Source organism: Vombatus ursinus, unplaced genomic scaffold, assembly GCF_900497805.2.
Source record: "Vombatus ursinus unplaced genomic scaffold, bare-nosed wombat genome assembly UNPS02014945.1, whole genome shotgun sequence".
Lineage (NCBI taxonomy): Eukaryota > Metazoa > Chordata > Mammalia > Diprotodontia > Vombatidae > Vombatus > Vombatus ursinus.
Window position 1 is genome coordinate 7,386,929 of NW_020954723.1, and position 19,767 is coordinate 7,406,695.

The 19,767-nt window shown below is 39.1% G+C and overlaps 1 protein-coding gene across 1 annotated transcript in view; it reads left to right on the forward strand.

The window, feature by feature from the left end:
* The window catches only part of KCNK10 (potassium two pore domain channel subfamily K member 10), a 175,780-nt gene that overhangs the window by 40,609 nt on the left and 115,404 nt on the right, over window positions 1-19,767 (forward strand). The window contains exon 2 of the mRNA XM_027844921.1: window positions 18,440-18,768. Within this exon, the coding sequence (XP_027700722.1) occupies window positions 18,440-18,768 (329 nt within the window). The remainder of the gene's footprint in view (window positions 1-18,439; window positions 18,769-19,767) is intronic.

Genomic DNA, 19,767 nt, shown 5'->3' on the forward strand with positions numbered 1-19,767 from the left:
CTTCCTTCCTTCTACATGAACTTTACTCAAAGGAGAGCCCTAAGCCCCTCAGATGAAGTCTATTTACTTCCTTTACTACAATCCAGCATTCCTAAGGAATAGACTAATGTACTATATAGCAGTTTTACTGCACTGTATTTTATAATTAGATCTAAATGTGCTTATTGGTGCTTATTGGGATAGAAACAACCTGTGATTTCATTAACGTAGAGAACTCCTGAATAAGGAAATTCCTTTTACCAATTCCTACTAGGTGGTACCTTTTCTGAAAATTTATAGTCTGAGAGTTGCCTGGGGGCACTGAGAGGTTAAATAATTTGCCCAAGGCCACATACTCAGTAGGTTTCAGTGATAGGATTTAAATTCAGGAGGTCTCTACATTAAGGCCAGTTCTTTATTCACTATCATCGGTTTCCTCTCATTTCCCAGAGGGGCAGCTAGGTGGTGCAGTGGATAGAATGCTGGGCCTGGAGTTAGGAAAATGAGTTTAAATGTGACTTCAGACACTTATTAGCTGTGTAACTCAAGTCATTTAATCCATTTTGCCTCAGTTTCCTTGTCTGTAAAATTAGTTGGAGAAGGAAATGGCAAAGCACTCCAGTATCCTTGCCAAGAAAACCCCAAATGGGGTCAGAGAGGGACATGACTAAAATGACTGAACAACATTGGTCAATATATAGAAAGAACTCTTTACTTCTGCTCCCAGTTATGCCACTGGTTTCACTTTATGAACTTCTATCTAGGTTGGTCTAGATTAGGGCCTAGCCTGGCCCTAAATGTGCAGGAAATGCAGAAAATGTGGCAGACTAGCTAGGTTCTGGAAATTGGTTAGTCAATAAACATTTATGAAACACCTACTAGGTGCCAGGCACTATGCTAAGTGCTGGGGATCCAAAGAAAGATAAAAGATATCTCCTGCTCTCAAGGAACTTATATTCTAATGTGGGAGTCAACATGCAAACAACTGTGTACAAAGAAGTTATATATAGGATAAATTAGAGATTGATTGGATAAATTGGTAAATTGGAGATTGAATCTATTGATTAATGGAGGAAAGGCACTTCTCGAAGGTTTTACATTTTAAAGAGTGGATGATGTTCTTGGGGGGGTCTCTTTTCTGTAAAATTCATGAGGAAGGAAGGAAGGGAGGGGAAAGAAGGAAAAGAAGGAAAGAAAACAGAAAGGGAGAGAGAGAAAGCATAGGAAGGAAAGAAGGAAGATGAAGGAAGGATGTTTCTGTCATGTTCTGAAATGGTACCTGCTTACTAGCACCCGAGTTTTTGTCTTACAGTCCATTCTTCTTCCCCTTACATCATGCTGTTTTCATATGTCTTTAAAAATGTTCATGAATATTTATCAGAAAATAGCGTCAGGGTGATCAATATTGCCTTAGAGTCAAGAATTCAAGAAGGCAAATTTTTCTCTGCCTAACAAATTTGCTTTGAACATTTCCCAGTGCTATAGATAATACCCTTCTTGGTGACCCACAAATAAAAATTCTTCAGAACTGAAAGACTGTAGAAAAGTCTCTTCAATTTCTTAGGTCTAGCCTGATGCAGTTCCTCTGCCTGTTTTGGATTACATGACTGAATTAACATGTAAATATGTTTCAGAAAAAATGATTATGTGACTTTAGCTGTTCACTTCACTATTTTCACATGTTTCTTTGATGAGAAGTGACAAAAAGAAATGCAACCTGAAGTATGATAATCACTTTTTTTTTAAAGCAAGAGAATAGTTACTGACTATAATATTCAACTTTTGGTTGTCTATGAAATAAGAAATAAGAATAAGGTAGATAAAATTTCAGCATGAATGAATGTGGATTTGAAATTGAGGACCTGGGTTAAATATCACCTCTTACCTACTTGGAGTCAGAGGACTTGAGATTGAATAGGGGCTCCAGGCAGGTGGTGAAGGGGTAGTTTTCTCTTCTTCCATTCCTTCCTTTCACCGCTACTCCTACCTTTCCCCCAGACCCTGTGTGGGCAGCTAGGCAGAAAAAGATTATGGTTGTTTATTCTTCTTGGTCAGTCCCCTGGGAATCACCAGTCATAATCCTTCAAGTGTTATAGAGGACCACCAGGAGGCCATAATATTCACTCTGCCAATACTTCCTCAGGTCCTCCATGTTTTTCCATTTGCCCTGCTGAAAAGCCCTCAAGATTGCCAGGTACTGGCATATGAACTGATACTGCTGCCTATAGACCTCTTGGTCCTACCATCAACCCTGCCTCTGAATGTTCAGGGATTCCAGCTTTTTCCACTGGCCCTGATGTTAACATTTCTCATCTATGTTTTCTTCCTCAATTATGGTACAAGTGCCTTGAGAACAGGGACTATCTTTCTTTTTCCTTCTCGTTTTTAATTCTTTTTTAAAATCCTGAATTTAACAAACAACGACAGCTTTTCTGAACCTCAATTTCCTCATGTCAAATGGGTATGAAAACAGTACTTGTAATATTTATTTCACAGGAAAGATGTGAAAATAAAATGAGATAATATATATAAAACACTTTGCAAACCTAAAAGTACTACAAAAATGTCAGATATTATTTTAAATAGCATTTATAATAAAAATAACAATAACAATAATAGCTAATATTTCTTTGGCACTTTAATGTTTACAGGACACTTTTTATTTGATCTCACTTGACTTACTATAACAAAACATAACCTTAAAGGATTTTTTCAAATTATCTTCCATATATACATTAAAAATTATGCAAGATTATGATGGACATGACTATAGAGATAACTTTGTTCAGCAATCTTTTATACATTGATGTCAAATGAGGCATCACACAGGGAGAGTTATGTTCACCAGTGTAATGGAGAATTATAACTACACAAACCTGAATAAAGAAAGAATCCCTATGATTAATGAGGTTCTCTGGGTTTTCTAGTGAATAGATAACATGTCACTAATTGCATCAAGCACTGGATTACTGTGAAGACTCCTCCTCAATGTAATACATCAGTTTAAAAGAGATTGGTCCAAGTATCCACACTGAAAAAATAAAGTGGATGAAAAGCATATATTGTTCACATTATGCCACACAGCTGCCTAGTGAGTATCAGTATAAATATGTTGGATAAATGCTTCAGAGGGACAGTAAACTCAGCCCAGAATTGAGTAGGAAAAAGAGATCATGCTAAAATACATTTGGTAAATTGTGCAGCATCCTCAGTAATCCTGAACTGCTCTCTACCACAAAAGTAGATCCCCTTAAATGTCAGCATTTCCCCAGTGATGCTAAATTACTTGTAAATCACGGAATATGAAAATCTCATGAGAATCATCATGATTACAGACAAACCAAAGTCAATGGAAGACATTTTTTGGGCAGGGGGAGAGTGTAAGTTGACTGTAGCACATTATCACTGATGATATGCATGTGAGTAGAACAAGAGAGACCATCAAAGACATGGATGACCAAATGTGTGAATGGATGACATGTTTAGTCATTTTTCAGTCCTTTCTGACTCTCTGTGACCCTATTTGGGGTTTTCTTGGCAGATCTCCTAGGGTGGTTTGCCATCCAGCTCATTTTACAGATGAGGAAACTGAGGTAAACAGGGTTAAGTGACTTGCCCAGGGTTACACAGCTAGTAAGTATCTGAGGCCATGTTTGAACTCAGGAAGATGAGTCTTTCTGACTCCAGCATCCAGCACTCTATGCCCTGAGCCATCTATCTGCCCTAAAATATGGATGCCATAGCTATAAGCTAAAATACATGAGGACTTTATTTTTCACTTTCTTTCATTCTTTTTCTTTTGTTCAAGTCTTCTTGTACAAAATGACCAATATGGAAATGTTTTACATTATTACACATGTATAAACTATATCTGCCTACTATCTGAGGGAGGGAGGATGGGAATGATGGAAGGAGGAGTAGAAAACAAAACTTAAAAAAACCCCAATAAATATTTAAAAAATTAATGTAATTGGGGGAATAAAATATATATGTACATATATAGTGTATGTATGCACACACACACACACACATATATATATATATATATATATATATATGGTTGAAAGCAAGGAAGACATGCAGCATGTTGTGTCATCTTCTGTAGAGGATTTATGGAAAGATATGGACAAGATTCATACAGTATGAGAAAGCATAGAAGTTTTCTATTTTTGTCAAGAAAAATGCCAGCAGTAAGGAAATCATGGACTTATCAGAATACTAAAGTAAAACTTGGTGACAGTGCCTGAGGGCTACACAAGAAATGTGATGAAAGTTTTAAGGAGGGAATGTACATTTTTGGCTGGGGGGAGGGGCAGGGTTCAGGAAAAGTTTGATGGATGAGGTGGCATTTGTACTAGACTTTGAAGGCTGAGTAGGGTTTCACTTCACGTAGCTATGGGGGCAAAGGAAGTTGTGAGGAATGGTGCAGTGATGGAGAAGTATAGTATGTATTTGGCAAATGTCTATGAATCTGGTTTGGTAAGATCATAAGGCATATGAAAGGGAATAATATTAAATGTAGTTCAGAGGGTAGATTAGAACCACAATCTAGAAGGCCTTTGAAAGTCAGCCTAAAGGTTTATACAGGAGGTGCTGGAGGGTCATTCAATGTTTCTGAACAGAGGAAGGGAAGGAAATAAACATTTATTAAGGACCTACTATGTGCTAGGCACTAAGAGCTTTACAAATATTATCTCATCTGATTCTCAAAATAATTTTGGAAAGTAGGTGCTATTATTATCCCCATTTTATAGGGAAACAACTGAGACAAGCAGAAATTAAATGACTTCCCTAGAGTCAAACAGCTAGGATGTTTCTGAAACTGGATTTGAACTCGGGTCTTCCTGATTCCAGGTCCAGCATGCGACTCACTGCACCACCTAGCTTCCCAAGGAGGAATGGGACCACAATTGTGCATTAGGAATGGAACTGTGCTTTTAGGGAGAAGGAGGGGAGGATTGATTAGAAGAATACTGTGGTAACCCAGATGGTGATTAGGGCCCTCAGTAGGAATGGAATGATTATGAGTGAATGAGATGATTTTAAATGTTTTTCACTTTCTTAGGTTAGCCTGAAAATTTAACTAAACTATAGCATTCTATCTTTGGGCAAGTGCATTTCAAATTCCATCCCACAAGCTTACCAGTGATCTTTTGGAACACAACTCTTTTTGCAAATTTTGAACTGTATCTATTTTCTATATTTATATCTTCCATCATGCACTAGTGGTTGCCATCAAACTGGATTGGCATTGTTCCACTGGACCTTTCACTCATATAATCTTGAGTCCAGTTTCTTTTTAAAATGAAATGAGAAGAAAATCAAGCAACACAGTATAGTCCATGGAAAGCAGCATGGAATAGTGGAAAGAGCATTGGCTCTGAAGTCTGAAGCCCTGAGTTCAAATTCTGTCTCTAGCACACAGTATGTGTGTGACTTTGGACAAATTATTTAACTGCACTGGATCTCAGCTTCCTTATCTCTTCCTGTTTAAAATCTATCATTGGCAGATCAAGAGGAAGCAAGGTGGCTTCCTTTGAGGTGCCTTACAAACAAACTGCAGCATCAGACTTCACTAGCTAGGTAGAATGGTTCTCTCCCGGCATTCTCCAAAGTCATGCATCTTGTGCCTGGCAGGATGTGATATTGTAGGTGCCTCAAATCTTGGGCTGGAAGGATCTTGGAGATCACTGAGTTCTAGATGATTGATGATCCTGGGATCATAGATTTGGCATTGGAAAAGGACGTTAGAGGACATCTCATTCAGGCCCCGCATTTTACTGAGACCTAAAAAGAGTAAGTGATTTGCCTGAGGTCATAGAGATTAGAAGGTTAAGAGATGAGATTCAAACCCAGGTTCCACGCCTCCAAATTCAGTGTTCGTTTGGTGATAAGATGTTGAGTATTAATGTAATAATTAAAAAAAAATTATTTTCACATTAGTCATGTTGTAAGGAGGAATTAGAACCAATAAAACGAATCACAAGAAAGAGGACACAAAATAAAACAGAAGTAAAAAAAAAAAGAGCAAATAGTATGCTTCAATCTGCATTCAAACTCCATAGTTCTTCCTTTGGATGTGGATAGCATTTTCCATCATGAGACTTTTGGATACATCTTAGATCCTTGCATTGCTGAGAAGGCTAAGTCTATCAAAGTTAGTCATCACACAATGTGGCTGTTACTGTGTACAATAACATAATAATTTAGACAGCGGTTCCAGACTTTGACTCCATAGATCCCCTAAGGGTCCAAAGATAGATTGCATGGGGGTTTGTGAGTTTGGATAGGAAAAAAATTATTTTATCGAAATATATTTTAATATTCTATAATGACAAAATATACTTTATTAATATAATAAATAACACAACATATTTATTAATATATTGAGATATATAAATATATTTTATTATAGTATTTTATAGCATAATAATATACTGTTATATAATAATATCTTTGTTTTTACTAAACTCTAACTGAAATTTAGCATTTCATTTAATTATGACTAACCCCCTCAAAAAAACCAACAAATTCAAACATTATTTTGAGAAATGGTTCAGGGCATAAGAAGAGGTTAAGAGTCCCTGTGCTAAACCAAAGCTTTTCAATGGAACCTCAGGGCCCTGTAAGGCACCTCAAAGGATTCCTTGAAAAAACATGTTCTTTTGTAATGTCAAGTGTGTTACTTTCCTCTCCTGTTTATGTTCTACCTTAGGAGAAAAGAGGGAGTATTGAAAAGGATGGGTGAGGAGAGGGGAAAACAAAACCTCCTCTGCCTTGAAGGAAGTCTCAAGGAGAACTTCAAAGGGACCTGACATGCTCCACAGACAGAAAGAAGACAGAACAGACATTCCCTGCCCTTTTAAAGCCTATCGATTGGATGGCTCTTCCTGATCAGTCACCAGTCATCTTTATCAGTCTCCCATCCCCTGCACCAGGGTCATAGGATGAAGGGGCCAGTAAGATGACTTCACCATCATCCCAAAATTAAAGTCCACAAAGACCATTAAGGAACAGCAGTGTCATCCCCAAATGAAAACACTTCAGCACTGAGTTGAGGCATTTGTATCACCTGAGAATCTCAGCTCAGTTTCCCTACATACTTCATGGAAGGTCCCTTTAAGGCCAATCCCCATATATGCTTAAATCCAACATTCCCTCTCCATATGTATAAATAAAACTACATGTATATGACAATATAGTTGTCAGCTATTATTCTATTAATCTTCAGAAATCTTCCTGTATGTCTAATTTCTATACATCTTTTTAAAAACATAAATTAGCCATTCCTGTGTATTAAAATACAGCAAAGCTATAAACACATAGTCCATGCTGTCATAGAATTTAAAATTTCATAGAGCTAGGGTTTCATAGACCTAGGGTTGCCTCAGCAGTATTGACTTTTGATGAAACTTGATCCTAAAATCTCTCTCCAAAGAGTGTCTGAAATTCTACATTAATCTCAGAACTGATCTAACCTTCTGATGGTTCTATGGACCCAAACCAGACTTACTGGAGATGATTTTAGCTTTGATCTTTGCCCTCTGCTATCTCCACTGTGTGTGTGTGTGTGTGTGTGTGTGTGTGTGTGTGTGTCTTGGGAGAAAGAGTGATTGGTTTTGTTGAAACAGGTTTGGAATCCAGAAGGTAGCAGCCCAAAGTCCCAGTGAAACCTGGACAATATCCAGGTGGACAACAGCTCACAGCTCAGTGGTTGCTTAGTGCTTGTACAGAACACTCTGCTGACTCTTGGGCATTGATTGTTAACATTTATATGGCATTTCATACACTATAAAGCACCTGGTATGTTCAAGCCTCACAACTACATGAGGAGAACAAAGATAGGAGGCCCATCAAAAGAGCATTGGCTTTGTGATCGGAGGACCAGGGTTTGAATCCTACCTCTAATATTTATACTTAATGTGACCATGGGCAAGTTATTGAACCTCCCTGGGCCTCAGTTTCCTCTGTTGTAAAATTGGGGGTGGGTGGGCTCTCTGATCTCTGAGATCCCCTCTAGTTCCAGATACATGATTACATGATGATACTGTAAGTAAGTGGCAGAGCTGACATTTGATAATCCATGTTCTACAGCTCCAGAGCCAATCAATATTCATTCCACTATCCTATGGGTAAAAGTCATTCTATTCCTGATTTATAGAAAATTCAGACCTGAGCTCAAGGGTGATGGTATCTGTGTATGGGTGTATGAGTGTGTGTGTGTGTGTGTGTGTGTGTGTGTGTGTGTATAAATTTTGCAGTCAGTAACTAAATAATTTCCACATGTACTTATAAGAGGAGTAGTTAGGTAGCGGGTCTACAGTCAGGAGGACTCACCTTTCTGAGTTCAAATCAGACCTCAGACACTTACTAACTATCTGACCCTGGGCAAGTCATTTAACCCTGTTTGCCTCAGTTTCCTCATCTGTAAAATGAGCTGGAAAAGGAAATGGCAAACCACTCCAGTATCTTTGCCAAGAAAACCCCACATGGGGTCACAAAGAGTTGGACAGGACTTAAACTACTGAATAACATCAGTACTTATAAGAGATGTTAATAGCCTTAACAACTTCTTCCTGTTCTTGGATAGGTGAATTAGTACTAATTCTCTTTAACTACCCCCCCTCCACTCTCTAAGGAACACCTCGAGAACTCTTTTCTCCTTTTGCATTCATCTCTTCCACCATCCTAAGTTCATCCCTAGCCACTGATGACTGCGTTTGCAGTAAATCACAGGAATGCTGCTGATATCAGCAGCACTAATACTGCATTAGAGAATCCACTTTAGAGGAAATTATGTTAGACCAGCTAGGGCGGGGATGGGTGGGGGATGCTGCTGAAATGAAAAACCATTTTGTAAGATTCTGTATGGAAACACTTTGGTTTTTTTCTGAATGAAGCTTCATATTCACTTTTACTTCTATTAAATCTGAATATGAAAAAAATACACCATTTAAATTTTTTATAGCACTGTGTCTTTTCAGATTGATCGTTGAAGGAGCAATGCAGGTCAGGGAAACTCATTATACTAGAAGCAAAAATATGTGCGTTCAATTCTGGCTTTTGTGGCTTGTTAGCCGGGAGACCTAGGCCAAGTCACTTGCTTCTTTGACCCTCAGTCTCTTCATCTGTAAAACGCAGATAACAACATCTGTTCCACCCATCTCACAGTGTTCTTGTGAGAATCAGAGGAGGTAACAGACACAAAGGATGATGTGAGTAGAAAGCTTTAGGTGAAAGCATTTGGAAAAGAAATCCAAAGTATGATAATTCTTAGGGTGAGGCTTGCGATATGGCCACCATGTTGTTCCTTGGAGGAAATTGAAGCAAAACAGGGTGATCTGTGGTGAGATTCCAGGTCTTCTGTTGTAATCCTTCAGAAGATGGGGTAATTGAACCGTGACAAATGGACCCTAAGCTAGGCTAGGCATTAGAAAGAAGATACTATCCATTGGCATGTGATGATTGAAAGCTTTCCAGCCTGGTAGGACCCACAAGTGCTTGTGTGGGCTGACATAGCCTTTCAGAACACACAGTCACTTCCAGAACCTGATGAGTCATTGAAGTAGGAATTAAGCTTAGAATGGCCAAGTGACTTGCCCTGGGTCACAGAGCTAATAACACCTTACCATTATATTGTGGCTTAAGGTTTATAAAGCCTTTTATTAGTATAGGATAAATACTCATGACATTATTATTACTATTTTTAAGTATGAAAAAAATTAAGCTTAGAGTCATGGACTGACTTGCTAATGGTTAGAATTTGAATCTAGGTTTCTCCTGACTCCAAAGCTCTTTTTGTTCTGTCACATCAACTGTAGTTAGGCCTGGAATTCAGCTCCTCTGATTACAGATCTGGTTTTCTTCTTCTTTCTACAACATAAGGCTGCCTGTGCTTTGAAGGAGAGTTCATTTGCCTTGTTAAAATTACTGAGGACTCTCATCACATGGGTTTGCTAGAGTTGGTTGCCTTTTCCCAAAGGTCTAATTCTCCATAGAGGGTAACAATGGGGAGAGGATGTTAAGAGACTGTTTGTTTTGTGAAGCTGCAGGATAAAACCATAAACAGCTCACATTTATCTAATAGGTAACATTTATGTAGTGCTTTACGGTTTGCAAAAAGGGCTTTTTATATACTATCTCACTGGATCTTCATAACAGCCTTGTGAAGTAGATTTTACAGATGTCACCTCCATTTTATAGATGTGGAAACTGAGACTCAACAAGGCGAAGTGATTTATGGATGGTTTCACACCTAGTAAATATAAGAGCTGGGATTTAAGCCTATGTATTTTGATTCAAAAGTGTGTACTCTTTTTTTATTTGTTTATATGTTTGTTTTCGAGGCAATTGGGGTTAAGTGACTTGCCCAGAGTCATACAGCTAGTGTTATGTGCCTGAGGCCGGATTTGAACTCAGGTTCTCCTGAGTCCAGGGCCGGTACTCTATTCACTGCGCCACCTACCTGCCCCTGTGCACTCTTTTTAAGTATAGTATTCTGCCTTTCAAACAAAGGACCAGTGCCAGCCTTATTCATAGGCGGAGCAGGTGGTCAGCTGCAGGGTATGATTTGAGAGAGACCATGACCTGCTGCTTAAAATATCTTTGTCTGGTTAGGTGCCAGTCATTTTATCTGAAATTCTACCATTCTAGAATGATTCCTCAGTGTTAATCATTGCTCTCTCTCCATGGTCCTTTTTCAAATGGTAAATCTCCTTGGAAAGGGTGACTCATTAATCTGATAGCATGTGGGTATGAGTGAGTTTACCAAAGATTCCCCTCCTGACAGGAAAGACCAAGAAACCAGGAGATTACTACATACTTATTGGAGAAGATACCCTGAAGTGGTGGGAGGGAGAGAGGGGGCAGTTCAAGGAATAGCAAAGTAGGGGGGAACTAAAAACCAGCTTTAGCTATGCAGGATGTTGCATTTCTGGAGCTGGTAAATTGGCAGGCATCAGTAAATCTCACTTCTCCCTCCCCATTCTTTTTTTGTAGATCAGGCTATTTTCCACCCTGGGGAGGTAACTCTCTCTCTCCCTTTAACCCCCTCTTTTTGGAAGAATGGTTTTCTTTTCTTTTCAAAACAATCTGTATGGTAATGGCAGATGCCTCCCTCAATGCCAGGCCAGTCAGTCAGCTGCTTAGCCCTTGCTGCTGACTCACTTGCCTAGAGAAACTCTGATAAATGTATTCTCTCTGCCCTAGAAAGTTGTAAAAATAAATTCCAAGCCTAATCAGAAATCATAGTCTGGTAAAATATGGAAGTTTTCAATCTCTCTCTCCCCTCTCAGGCTTCCTAATCACTCCTTCTTAAGGCAGAATTTTAATAATAGCACCTGTGATTTAGCAATACAGTTGTTAATACCTATATCATATTTGCTGGATTAAGAAAACAAAACAAATTTTTACACACAGGAGAAGCTTTTAAGACAGAAGAATGAGTCTCCCAATGCTCTTGGAAGAAGTATCAGGGTTCAGAAGTGGGCACTTTCCCTCTTAAGAGAGAGTGAAAAAGGAGGGGCTGTGTGGCGAATCACTAGTTTTAGCCTATGTTCTAAAGGGGTTTCAACAACTTGGGATCTGCCCAGACAGGCATGATGCTTGACATCCCTACACCACCCTGGATATGGAGTCTGTGGATGGCTCCTCTTCATGAGTACAATGCCTTTACTGTCTCCACCTCCCTAGTTCCCAAAACATCTTACTCCTTTTTCTTTCTCCATTTCCAAAGGATGGAAGGGGAGACCTTGCCAGTCAAAATCATCCCTCTCTGAAAGTCCCAAGGTCAGGGCATATCTTGAGGGGTAGGGAGGGGAAGAAGTTATTGAGGATGCTGGGAGATTTCTTCCTGAATCGGCAGGCACCTACCTTTAGCATCCTCATGTCAAGTGAAACCTAAAGGAGGTGTGGCCAAGATGGAGATACACCAAATTCACAGTCATGCCTCCTCTAACTAAGCCTATATAGTTCATTCAGTTATATGCTAGACATTGTTTGAGGTGCTAGGGATAAAAAGACAAAAATAATCCTACCTTCAAGGAATTTACATTCTCTTGAAAGAAAAGAATATTGATAGAGAAAATAATACAAAATATGTACCCAGTAAATACAAAATGATTTTTTTTGGGGTGGGGTAGGAGAACAATCTAACAATTAGATTGTGAAAAGCATCATGTAGGAGGTAGCTCTTGAGCTAGGCATTAAGAAGATCAAGGTGGAAATGAGAAGGGATAGTATTTCAGGCATGGGGGGCAGTGAGGAACCCTGAGCAAAGGTTCAGAAAAAGCAAGATGGAACAGTAAGAAGGTGGTTTGAGCTTGATCTTAGGGTGAGTGATGTGCAATGAGCCAGGGGCTCCTCTGGGGGGCACCCCTTTTCCCCTCAAAAAGTGAGTGTTTAGTATATATTTTGTGTTTATTTCTTTATCAACATATTCTTTTCTTTCAAGAGAATGTAAACTCTTTGAAGGTAGGATTGATTTTGTCTTTTTATTCCCAGCCCATAAGTGTAATCAGGCTTTGTTTAAAAAAAAAAAATTCCTCTTCCTTCAGTTATTTATTAAAGGTTAGCAGCTCTAAGGAGGTTAACCTTTTTCTGAAACAAATGGCCAAAATCAAGATTTTGAAAGTTCCCCAGATTGGAGGAGTGCATGAATAATATGACTTAATTTGCTCTAATGATTGCTGACATGTGTATAGCTGTGAAGTTTGGGACATGCCTTGTATGTATTCTCACCTGAATCTTGTTCAATACAGATAATATATGGTTTTAATATATTTAACATATATTAATATATATTCCAGCTCACCTGGGCAGGGGTGAGCTGGATCCGGTTCTAACTAGATTGTTCCAGGATTGTTAAATAATCTGTGTGAGTATTTATACCTCAGAAATCAATTGCTACCAATCAGGGTTTGATTTATTGTTTTGATGATTATCTAGACTTAAGAAAGTGTTAATAATGCAGATGAAACCTAAAAGTGTGTGCATACATTTCCCCACTTCCACCAACCTGGCTGTTAAACATTGACTAGCACACCCCTATGTTGTTCTGTAAACATTGCTTGAGCTTAGCAGGAGTGCACTAGAAAGTTCTCCACAATGAGTCATCACCTAACAATAATAATAATGATAATAATAATAATAAAACTGGCACTTATATAGGCTTCAGGGTTTGCAAAGTGCTTAACATCATTATCTTATTTGAACCTTACAACATCTTTTGCCCTGGGCCACTAAGAGTTAGGTGACTTGACCAGGGTCATAGAACTGGTGTCAGAAGTGGGACTTTTAAGTCTTTTAAGTCTTTTTGAGTTTGAGACCTGTTCTCTATCTAATACACCATGCTGCCTCTCCCATAAACAAAATAAATTTCGTTAAATCAGCAACTAATTTCACAACTATGACCAAATGCCATCATCTACTTAGATAACAGCATTGTACTGTACAATGGATATTTATTTATTAGGCTTTATGAAGGTGGAGACTTTGTTATCTAAACTGTATACCTCACCTGGATGCCTAGCAAAATGTTCTGCACACAATTAGGCACTTGGTTAATGTTTGTTTAGTTGAATTTGAGAGCTATAAATGAGAGTGTTTGTGGGTCTCTTAGAAACTTAAAGCTGAGAAAAGGGTCCTTACAGATCATTTAGTTTAGACCAACCCACTCTTTTTAAGTATATAAATCTCACCACAAATGTCTCCCATTCTTTGATTCTGACTGGTCTATGCTGATTGAAATGAGAGGCAGAGGCAAAAACAAGCTCAGATTGTTGTAGTATATTTAAGCAGGTATGTCTAAAATGTAGGCTGCTTAGTTCTGTTGGGGTTCAAGTTATTAGTAACTTTCCTGTTGTCACTGCTAATCAAAAATGATATTTTCTAAACCAGCCAAGATCTCCTCTTCAAAATGACCTCTGCTAAAAAAGCTGGGAGAATCCCCATGATGTTATGGTACCAGGCAGTGTTTCCAGAGAAGGGAGTGATTTACCCTTCAGTCCCTCCCTCTTGGAAAGGTGTACAGATTACTATCTCCTTTGTCTTCGACCATCCTTTTCATTTCTTGGGGGTATGCCCCTTGGATGAGTCTAGACATGGTACCTTGGGCAAGTCATTTCTCCTAAACCTTGTTGTAACATTAGTCCCTCTCAGCTATCCTTTTTATAGTTTCCAGTGGGGCTCTATCAGTGGAAAGAATGGTGAATGAGAACACAGAGGAGAAATGGAGAAAAAGAAGAGGAATTAGACCTTAGAAAAGAGGGATGAAATTACAGCTGTACTCCTTACCTATGAGAGGTATAGCCTTGGGTTGAGCATCTGCCATATTATCATTCCACTTGTCCCTCTAAATGAGAACTCCTACTGGGGGGTCCTTACTCCCAGCCCCTCTCCTCCCAATAAACTTAACTACCAAAACCAACAAAATAAAGCCCACCCTTAATATTAAAGCAAAGTGGTAGATTTAAAAGATCAACCTTTGGAATGAGAATTCTATGGGATAATAGGATCAGGATTTAGAGTTGGAAGAAACCTCAAAGGCTAACCAGTCCAACCCCTTTATTTTATAATTGAGAAAACTAGATTCTAGGGAGGTTAAGGAATTTGCTCAAGGGCACCCAAGTAGAGAGTGTCTGAGGTCAACCAGGCTTTCTGACTCCAAAGCCAGTCCCCTCTCCCCTTCCCTTTCTTCCCTTCATCTCCCTTTTCTCCTTCTCTTTCTCTCTCTTTCTTTCCTCCAGGCTTCCCTCCCCCTTTCTAATTAGGATAGAAATTAAAGAAATGTGTGATGGAAGAAATTCAAGCCTCCACTGACTAATAAAATACCTCAGGACTTTATTCTGTTGAAACTATCTCTTTCTGCTATGGCTCTTTTTGGTGTGGAGGTGACCCCGGGGTTTGGCAGTCTGTGCTACTAGAACATAAGTTCTGGCAGAGCCGAATAATCTTGGACAGGCTTCAAGTACAGCCCCAGCTAAACTCTGCGTGCTGCTATCACCAGCCTAGTGAAGTATGAAGAGGCTTAATACCAAAAGTTTGGCCACCAGGTGAAGGATTTTCTGGCCATGGCAACTTACGAATCAGACATGGTGGACAATCAGATGATTGCTTTGCATCTTCCTCTCCCTTCCCACATTAGGAGGAGGTACCTCTGGGGAAATCTAGCTATGTGACTTTGGGCAAATCTTTCACCTAACCCTGGTACAACATTTGTTCACCTTTGACAAATATCTGTTCAATGAGTAAATTAGGGATTCACTTGCCATTGTCTCTTCTCTTCCTCCCTCCCCCAAGTCAATCATGCTTAAATTTGTCTATATAAAATGCAGTCTTTTTTTTTTAAACATCTTCTCACTGAGGTATAGTTGGAAGTCTTGGTCGTAGGAGACATTAACCCTCAATTGCTCTGGGCCACATTCCAGGCTAGGCAAGTGAATTCATCCTCCCAATGTTCCAGAGCAGGCTTACTTGTACTCTGCCTGTATGCCCTGTTTCCTGACTGGGTAACTGTGGCCCTTTTCTAGATGGTGGCATTCCAGCCAAGAATCAGGAAAAAGAGGCCCATTTATATATTTTACATATTAAAGTGATGAGTCTGTAGGAGAATAGGATGACTATTAAAAAGTGAATGGTGTTTTAGGATGAGGCAAATCTATTAAAATCATTATGACTCTATCAGCAGGAATAGCACTCCCCCCCCCAAACTCCAAAGCTGGGAAGAGTGAAAAAGTGAAATCTGGTAACTACCTAGTAAAGACAGAGTACTTAAGTGAATTACCCAGTAGGCTATTTCCTATTGTTTTCATTCTGCTTATTTCTCACCATCACTTTTGCTTCTAGCAAGCACTTTGCTTTTTTGAGGCCATGAAGCATGATAGGCCATAATCACTTCTATGATTCATCAATTATTAAGGCATTTTGCTGAAAAAAAAAAAGTCATTGCTAAGGAAATTGCAGTAGTTGGCTTTCTTCAAGGCTGGAAAAGATCTCACACCTCTGTGAAGTGCTGTTCACCAGCTTGGGAAAATGTCCTCATTTGTAGAGAGAAGTGAGCATTTTGCTGTGTCAGTTGACCTCTGAGGTACCTTCTGACTCTGGATCTTTGATCTAAAGTCCTAAGGTACAGAGACATCAAATAAAATGCCCTCAGTCACATAGCAAGTCATTGTGAGAATGACAGAACAATGAAAAATTCTGAGTGGCAATGTTTGATTAAAATACCTTTGAAATATCCTGTATCTTAATAGCTGACATTTATATATCCCATTAAGATTAACAAAGGGACTTGACTATTTTGGCTTATTTAATTATTAAAATAAACCAGTGAAATTATTATTGCCCCCATTTTTACAGATGGAGAAACTGTGGCTTAGAGAGGCTAAGCAAGTACCCAAGGTCGTGAGGCTAGTAAATGGTGCAGTCAGGACTTTTGCCCAAGATAATGACATCATAGGTTTAGAGCTAAGAGATACTGTAGATGGTAACCAGTCCAGCTAGGTGGCACAGTGGATAGAGTACCTGATCTGGAGTCAGGAAGACCTGAATTAAGATCCTGCCTAACGTTAATATTTACTAGCTGTGTGACCCCGGGCAAGTCACCTAACTGCTCTCTAGCTCAATTTCTGGGCAGGTAGGCTGTTCGGTGGACATAGTGCCAGAACTGAAGTCAGGAAGACATCTTCATGAGTTCAAATCTGGTCTCAGACACACACCAGCTGTGTGACTCTGGGCAGGTCACTTAGCCCTGTTTGCCTTAGTTTCCTCATCTGTAAAATGAGCTGGAGAAGGAAGGGGCAAACCACTCCAAGAAAATACCAAATGGGGTCATGAAGAATCAGATACATATGAAATGACTGAACAGCAACAACAGCAACAACAAAGCTCAATTTCCCTATTTGTAAAATGGGGATAATAATGGCACCTACCTCCCAAAGTTGTATTTGTAATATTTGTAAAAGTGCCTGGCACAGAGTAGGTGTTATATAAATATTGAATCTTTTCTTTCCCTTTTTGACTCCAAGTTTGGTGTTCTATGCACAGTGTTGCCTAGACCGTCTTCTAGACTCTAAAACATACAGTTACATGTTACTATATTGATGAAGTTTAAAAAAAAACACCAAGAATGGTTTTGCAGCCTTTTACTAGCCTTTGCAGTATGCCAGATATCCTAGCATCTGCCCCAGTCAAGTTTCTAGAACACGAGCTATTTTCAACTCTGCTCTCATTGGAGTTAAATTATTTGTTCCTCTTGGGTAATCATATTTGCCGTCTCCTAATACCTTATTTACACAGCAACCTGAAAGGGCTATGACAGTCATTTTGCAAAGAATGAGAAAAATGAAGAAAGGCTGAGATCTGGATGGAGGGGGCAGGGCATTGGTTCCTATATGAACATAAATTTCTATAATGCATTATAAAATTATATATAAAAGGTTATCATGAGCTTCCTGCCATTACAGTCAAGGATTAGGGAGAATTGGTTTATTTTCAAGATAATGAAATTGTCCCTACAAGGAATAATTTACTTTAGAGGATATCATGAGATCCATTAAATCCAGGGAAAAATCCAAGGGATGGTACATTGGAAAAAACAAAACAAAAACAAGAACAACTATTACTAATAGATGAAAAGGAGTTTGCTTCTACATTTTCACATTTTTACACTTCTGCTCAGTTTAACAATTTTTTACTAAAGGCCTACCTACTTTTTGCAAGACATGGTTCCAGGCATGTATTCAGTCATGGACCCCTAGGAAGAATTCAGAAAAAGTTAATTGGCATGAAGATCACTCACCATGGTCAGCCCTCTTCTTCCTTCCTTGTAACTGTTGTCAGAAGGGCAAAGTTTCTTTTTTGTATTTGGATTTCTGTCTTTATGTTTTTCCTTTGTCTTCCTTGACAACGCACCTGTATTTCTCGATAAAGACTGAATATTCAGGTTGTCTTGAATTGTAACTTTTCTCACGTCTTACTCACTGTCATTCAGCTCTTGATACTTGCTATGGCACAGACCAGCTATACAGGTGATGTTTTTTATTATATTTATTTTCCACAGGTGTTCCTTGTTCAAATTGAGCTCAAAGGCACAGGTTTTTCAAACGTGGAGATATTTTTGTGGGTGTCTTATGCTTACCATTAAATAAAATCCAAAGACAAGAAAATGTGGAAAATCAGGGAAATAGCTTTATAAAGTTTTGATATAGGAGGATGCATAAAAATAAAGAATATTTTATATATGACTGTGTATTTTTTTCCTAGATTCCCTGACTTTCCATTCTACTACTCAGACAAGCTACTAGCAACCGATCTGAGGCTTTAACTGCATAACTGGCAAGCCAGTTTTTAATCCCAAAGTTTGAAAGCTATCCCAAGAAAGACATCTGTGCTTTGTTTTAGGTACATCTTGATTTTTGTATTTATAAACAAATTTTCTTTTTCTTTCCTTTCTTTTTTTCAGTGGCTGTTCCTGCGGCAGCACCGACTTGTCAGCCCAAGAGTGTCACTAACGGGCACTACACAGCCCCACGCCTCTCGATTTCCTCTCGAGCCACAGTGGTTGCCAGCATGGAAAATACCTCCCAGGGCTTACAGACCGTCATGAAGTGGAAAACAGTCGTGGCGATCTTTGTGGTTGTGGTGGTCTATCTGGTTACAGGAGGTCTTGTCTTCCGGGCACTTGAACAACCCTTCGAGAGCAGCCAGAAGAATACAATTGCCTTGGAGAAGGCAGAATTTCTTCAGGATCACAAATGTGTGGGCCCGCAGGAATTAGATACACTGATTCAGGTGAGCTCTGAAGGAGTCAACAGAATCTTCTGTTTGTCAACTATAAAACAACTCTACTGAAGGAAAGGGGCCTTTCCTGTCAGTTTCCTGGATAATTAAGCTTTGCATTTTATGGACTGATATTTTTGTGGGGATGGAGGATCTGTGGATCTGGCAGGATTTGATATTAGAGATGTCTATGGTTGGTACTGTCTTCCTAAGCCAAATCTGGAAACATCAGACAACTCTACTGTGCATCATTAGGGATGGCTATGATGAGCAAATAGTGTGTATTATTCAAGATTATTTTAGATTTTCAATTCAATAAATATTTTTTGAATACTTAGTCTGTACTTGGGGCTAGGCTAGTATGCTGTTTTAGAGGCCAAAGGAAGGGAGATTGCCAAGAAAAATGGAAGTTTTTAAAGTTTAGGAAAGATTAAGAGAGAAAAAGACCAAGAATTGGATTTGGTTGGCATTGGTGATATCTGAGAAAGCAATTCCATTGGAGAGGTGGGGACAAGAGCCAGGATTCACAGTGTCAAAGAAGTAATGAGTAGTGAGGAAAATGGAGGTAGTGGGCATAAGCTACTCTTGGAAAAGTCTTGGAAAGTAAAGAGAAAATCAGAAGGGCAGCTAAATGAGGGCAACTGAATAAAGTGGAGGTTATTTTGAAAATGTGGGAGAATCATGTATGTTGGAAGGAAGAGAAATCAGAGCTACTCTTTCTACAGCATTTGCAATTGAAGGGGGAATAATTGAGTGAACCAGGGTCCTAGAGGAAGTGGGAAAGGATGTGCTCAAATTCATATGTGCAATAGTTTACTTTGAAAAGTAGATAGATGGATGTCTCTCTAAGGCTGGATTTTGACTTCTGGCCCTACGTGGTAATACACTACCTAGAAATGCACAAAATGTACAAATTTTCTCTCATGGGGCTCCACCTCCTTCCTCCATCATTTTTTTTTCTCTTTGATTTTCTTCTTCCTGGGGCTCCTTACCTTCAGGTCCTTTGTTTCC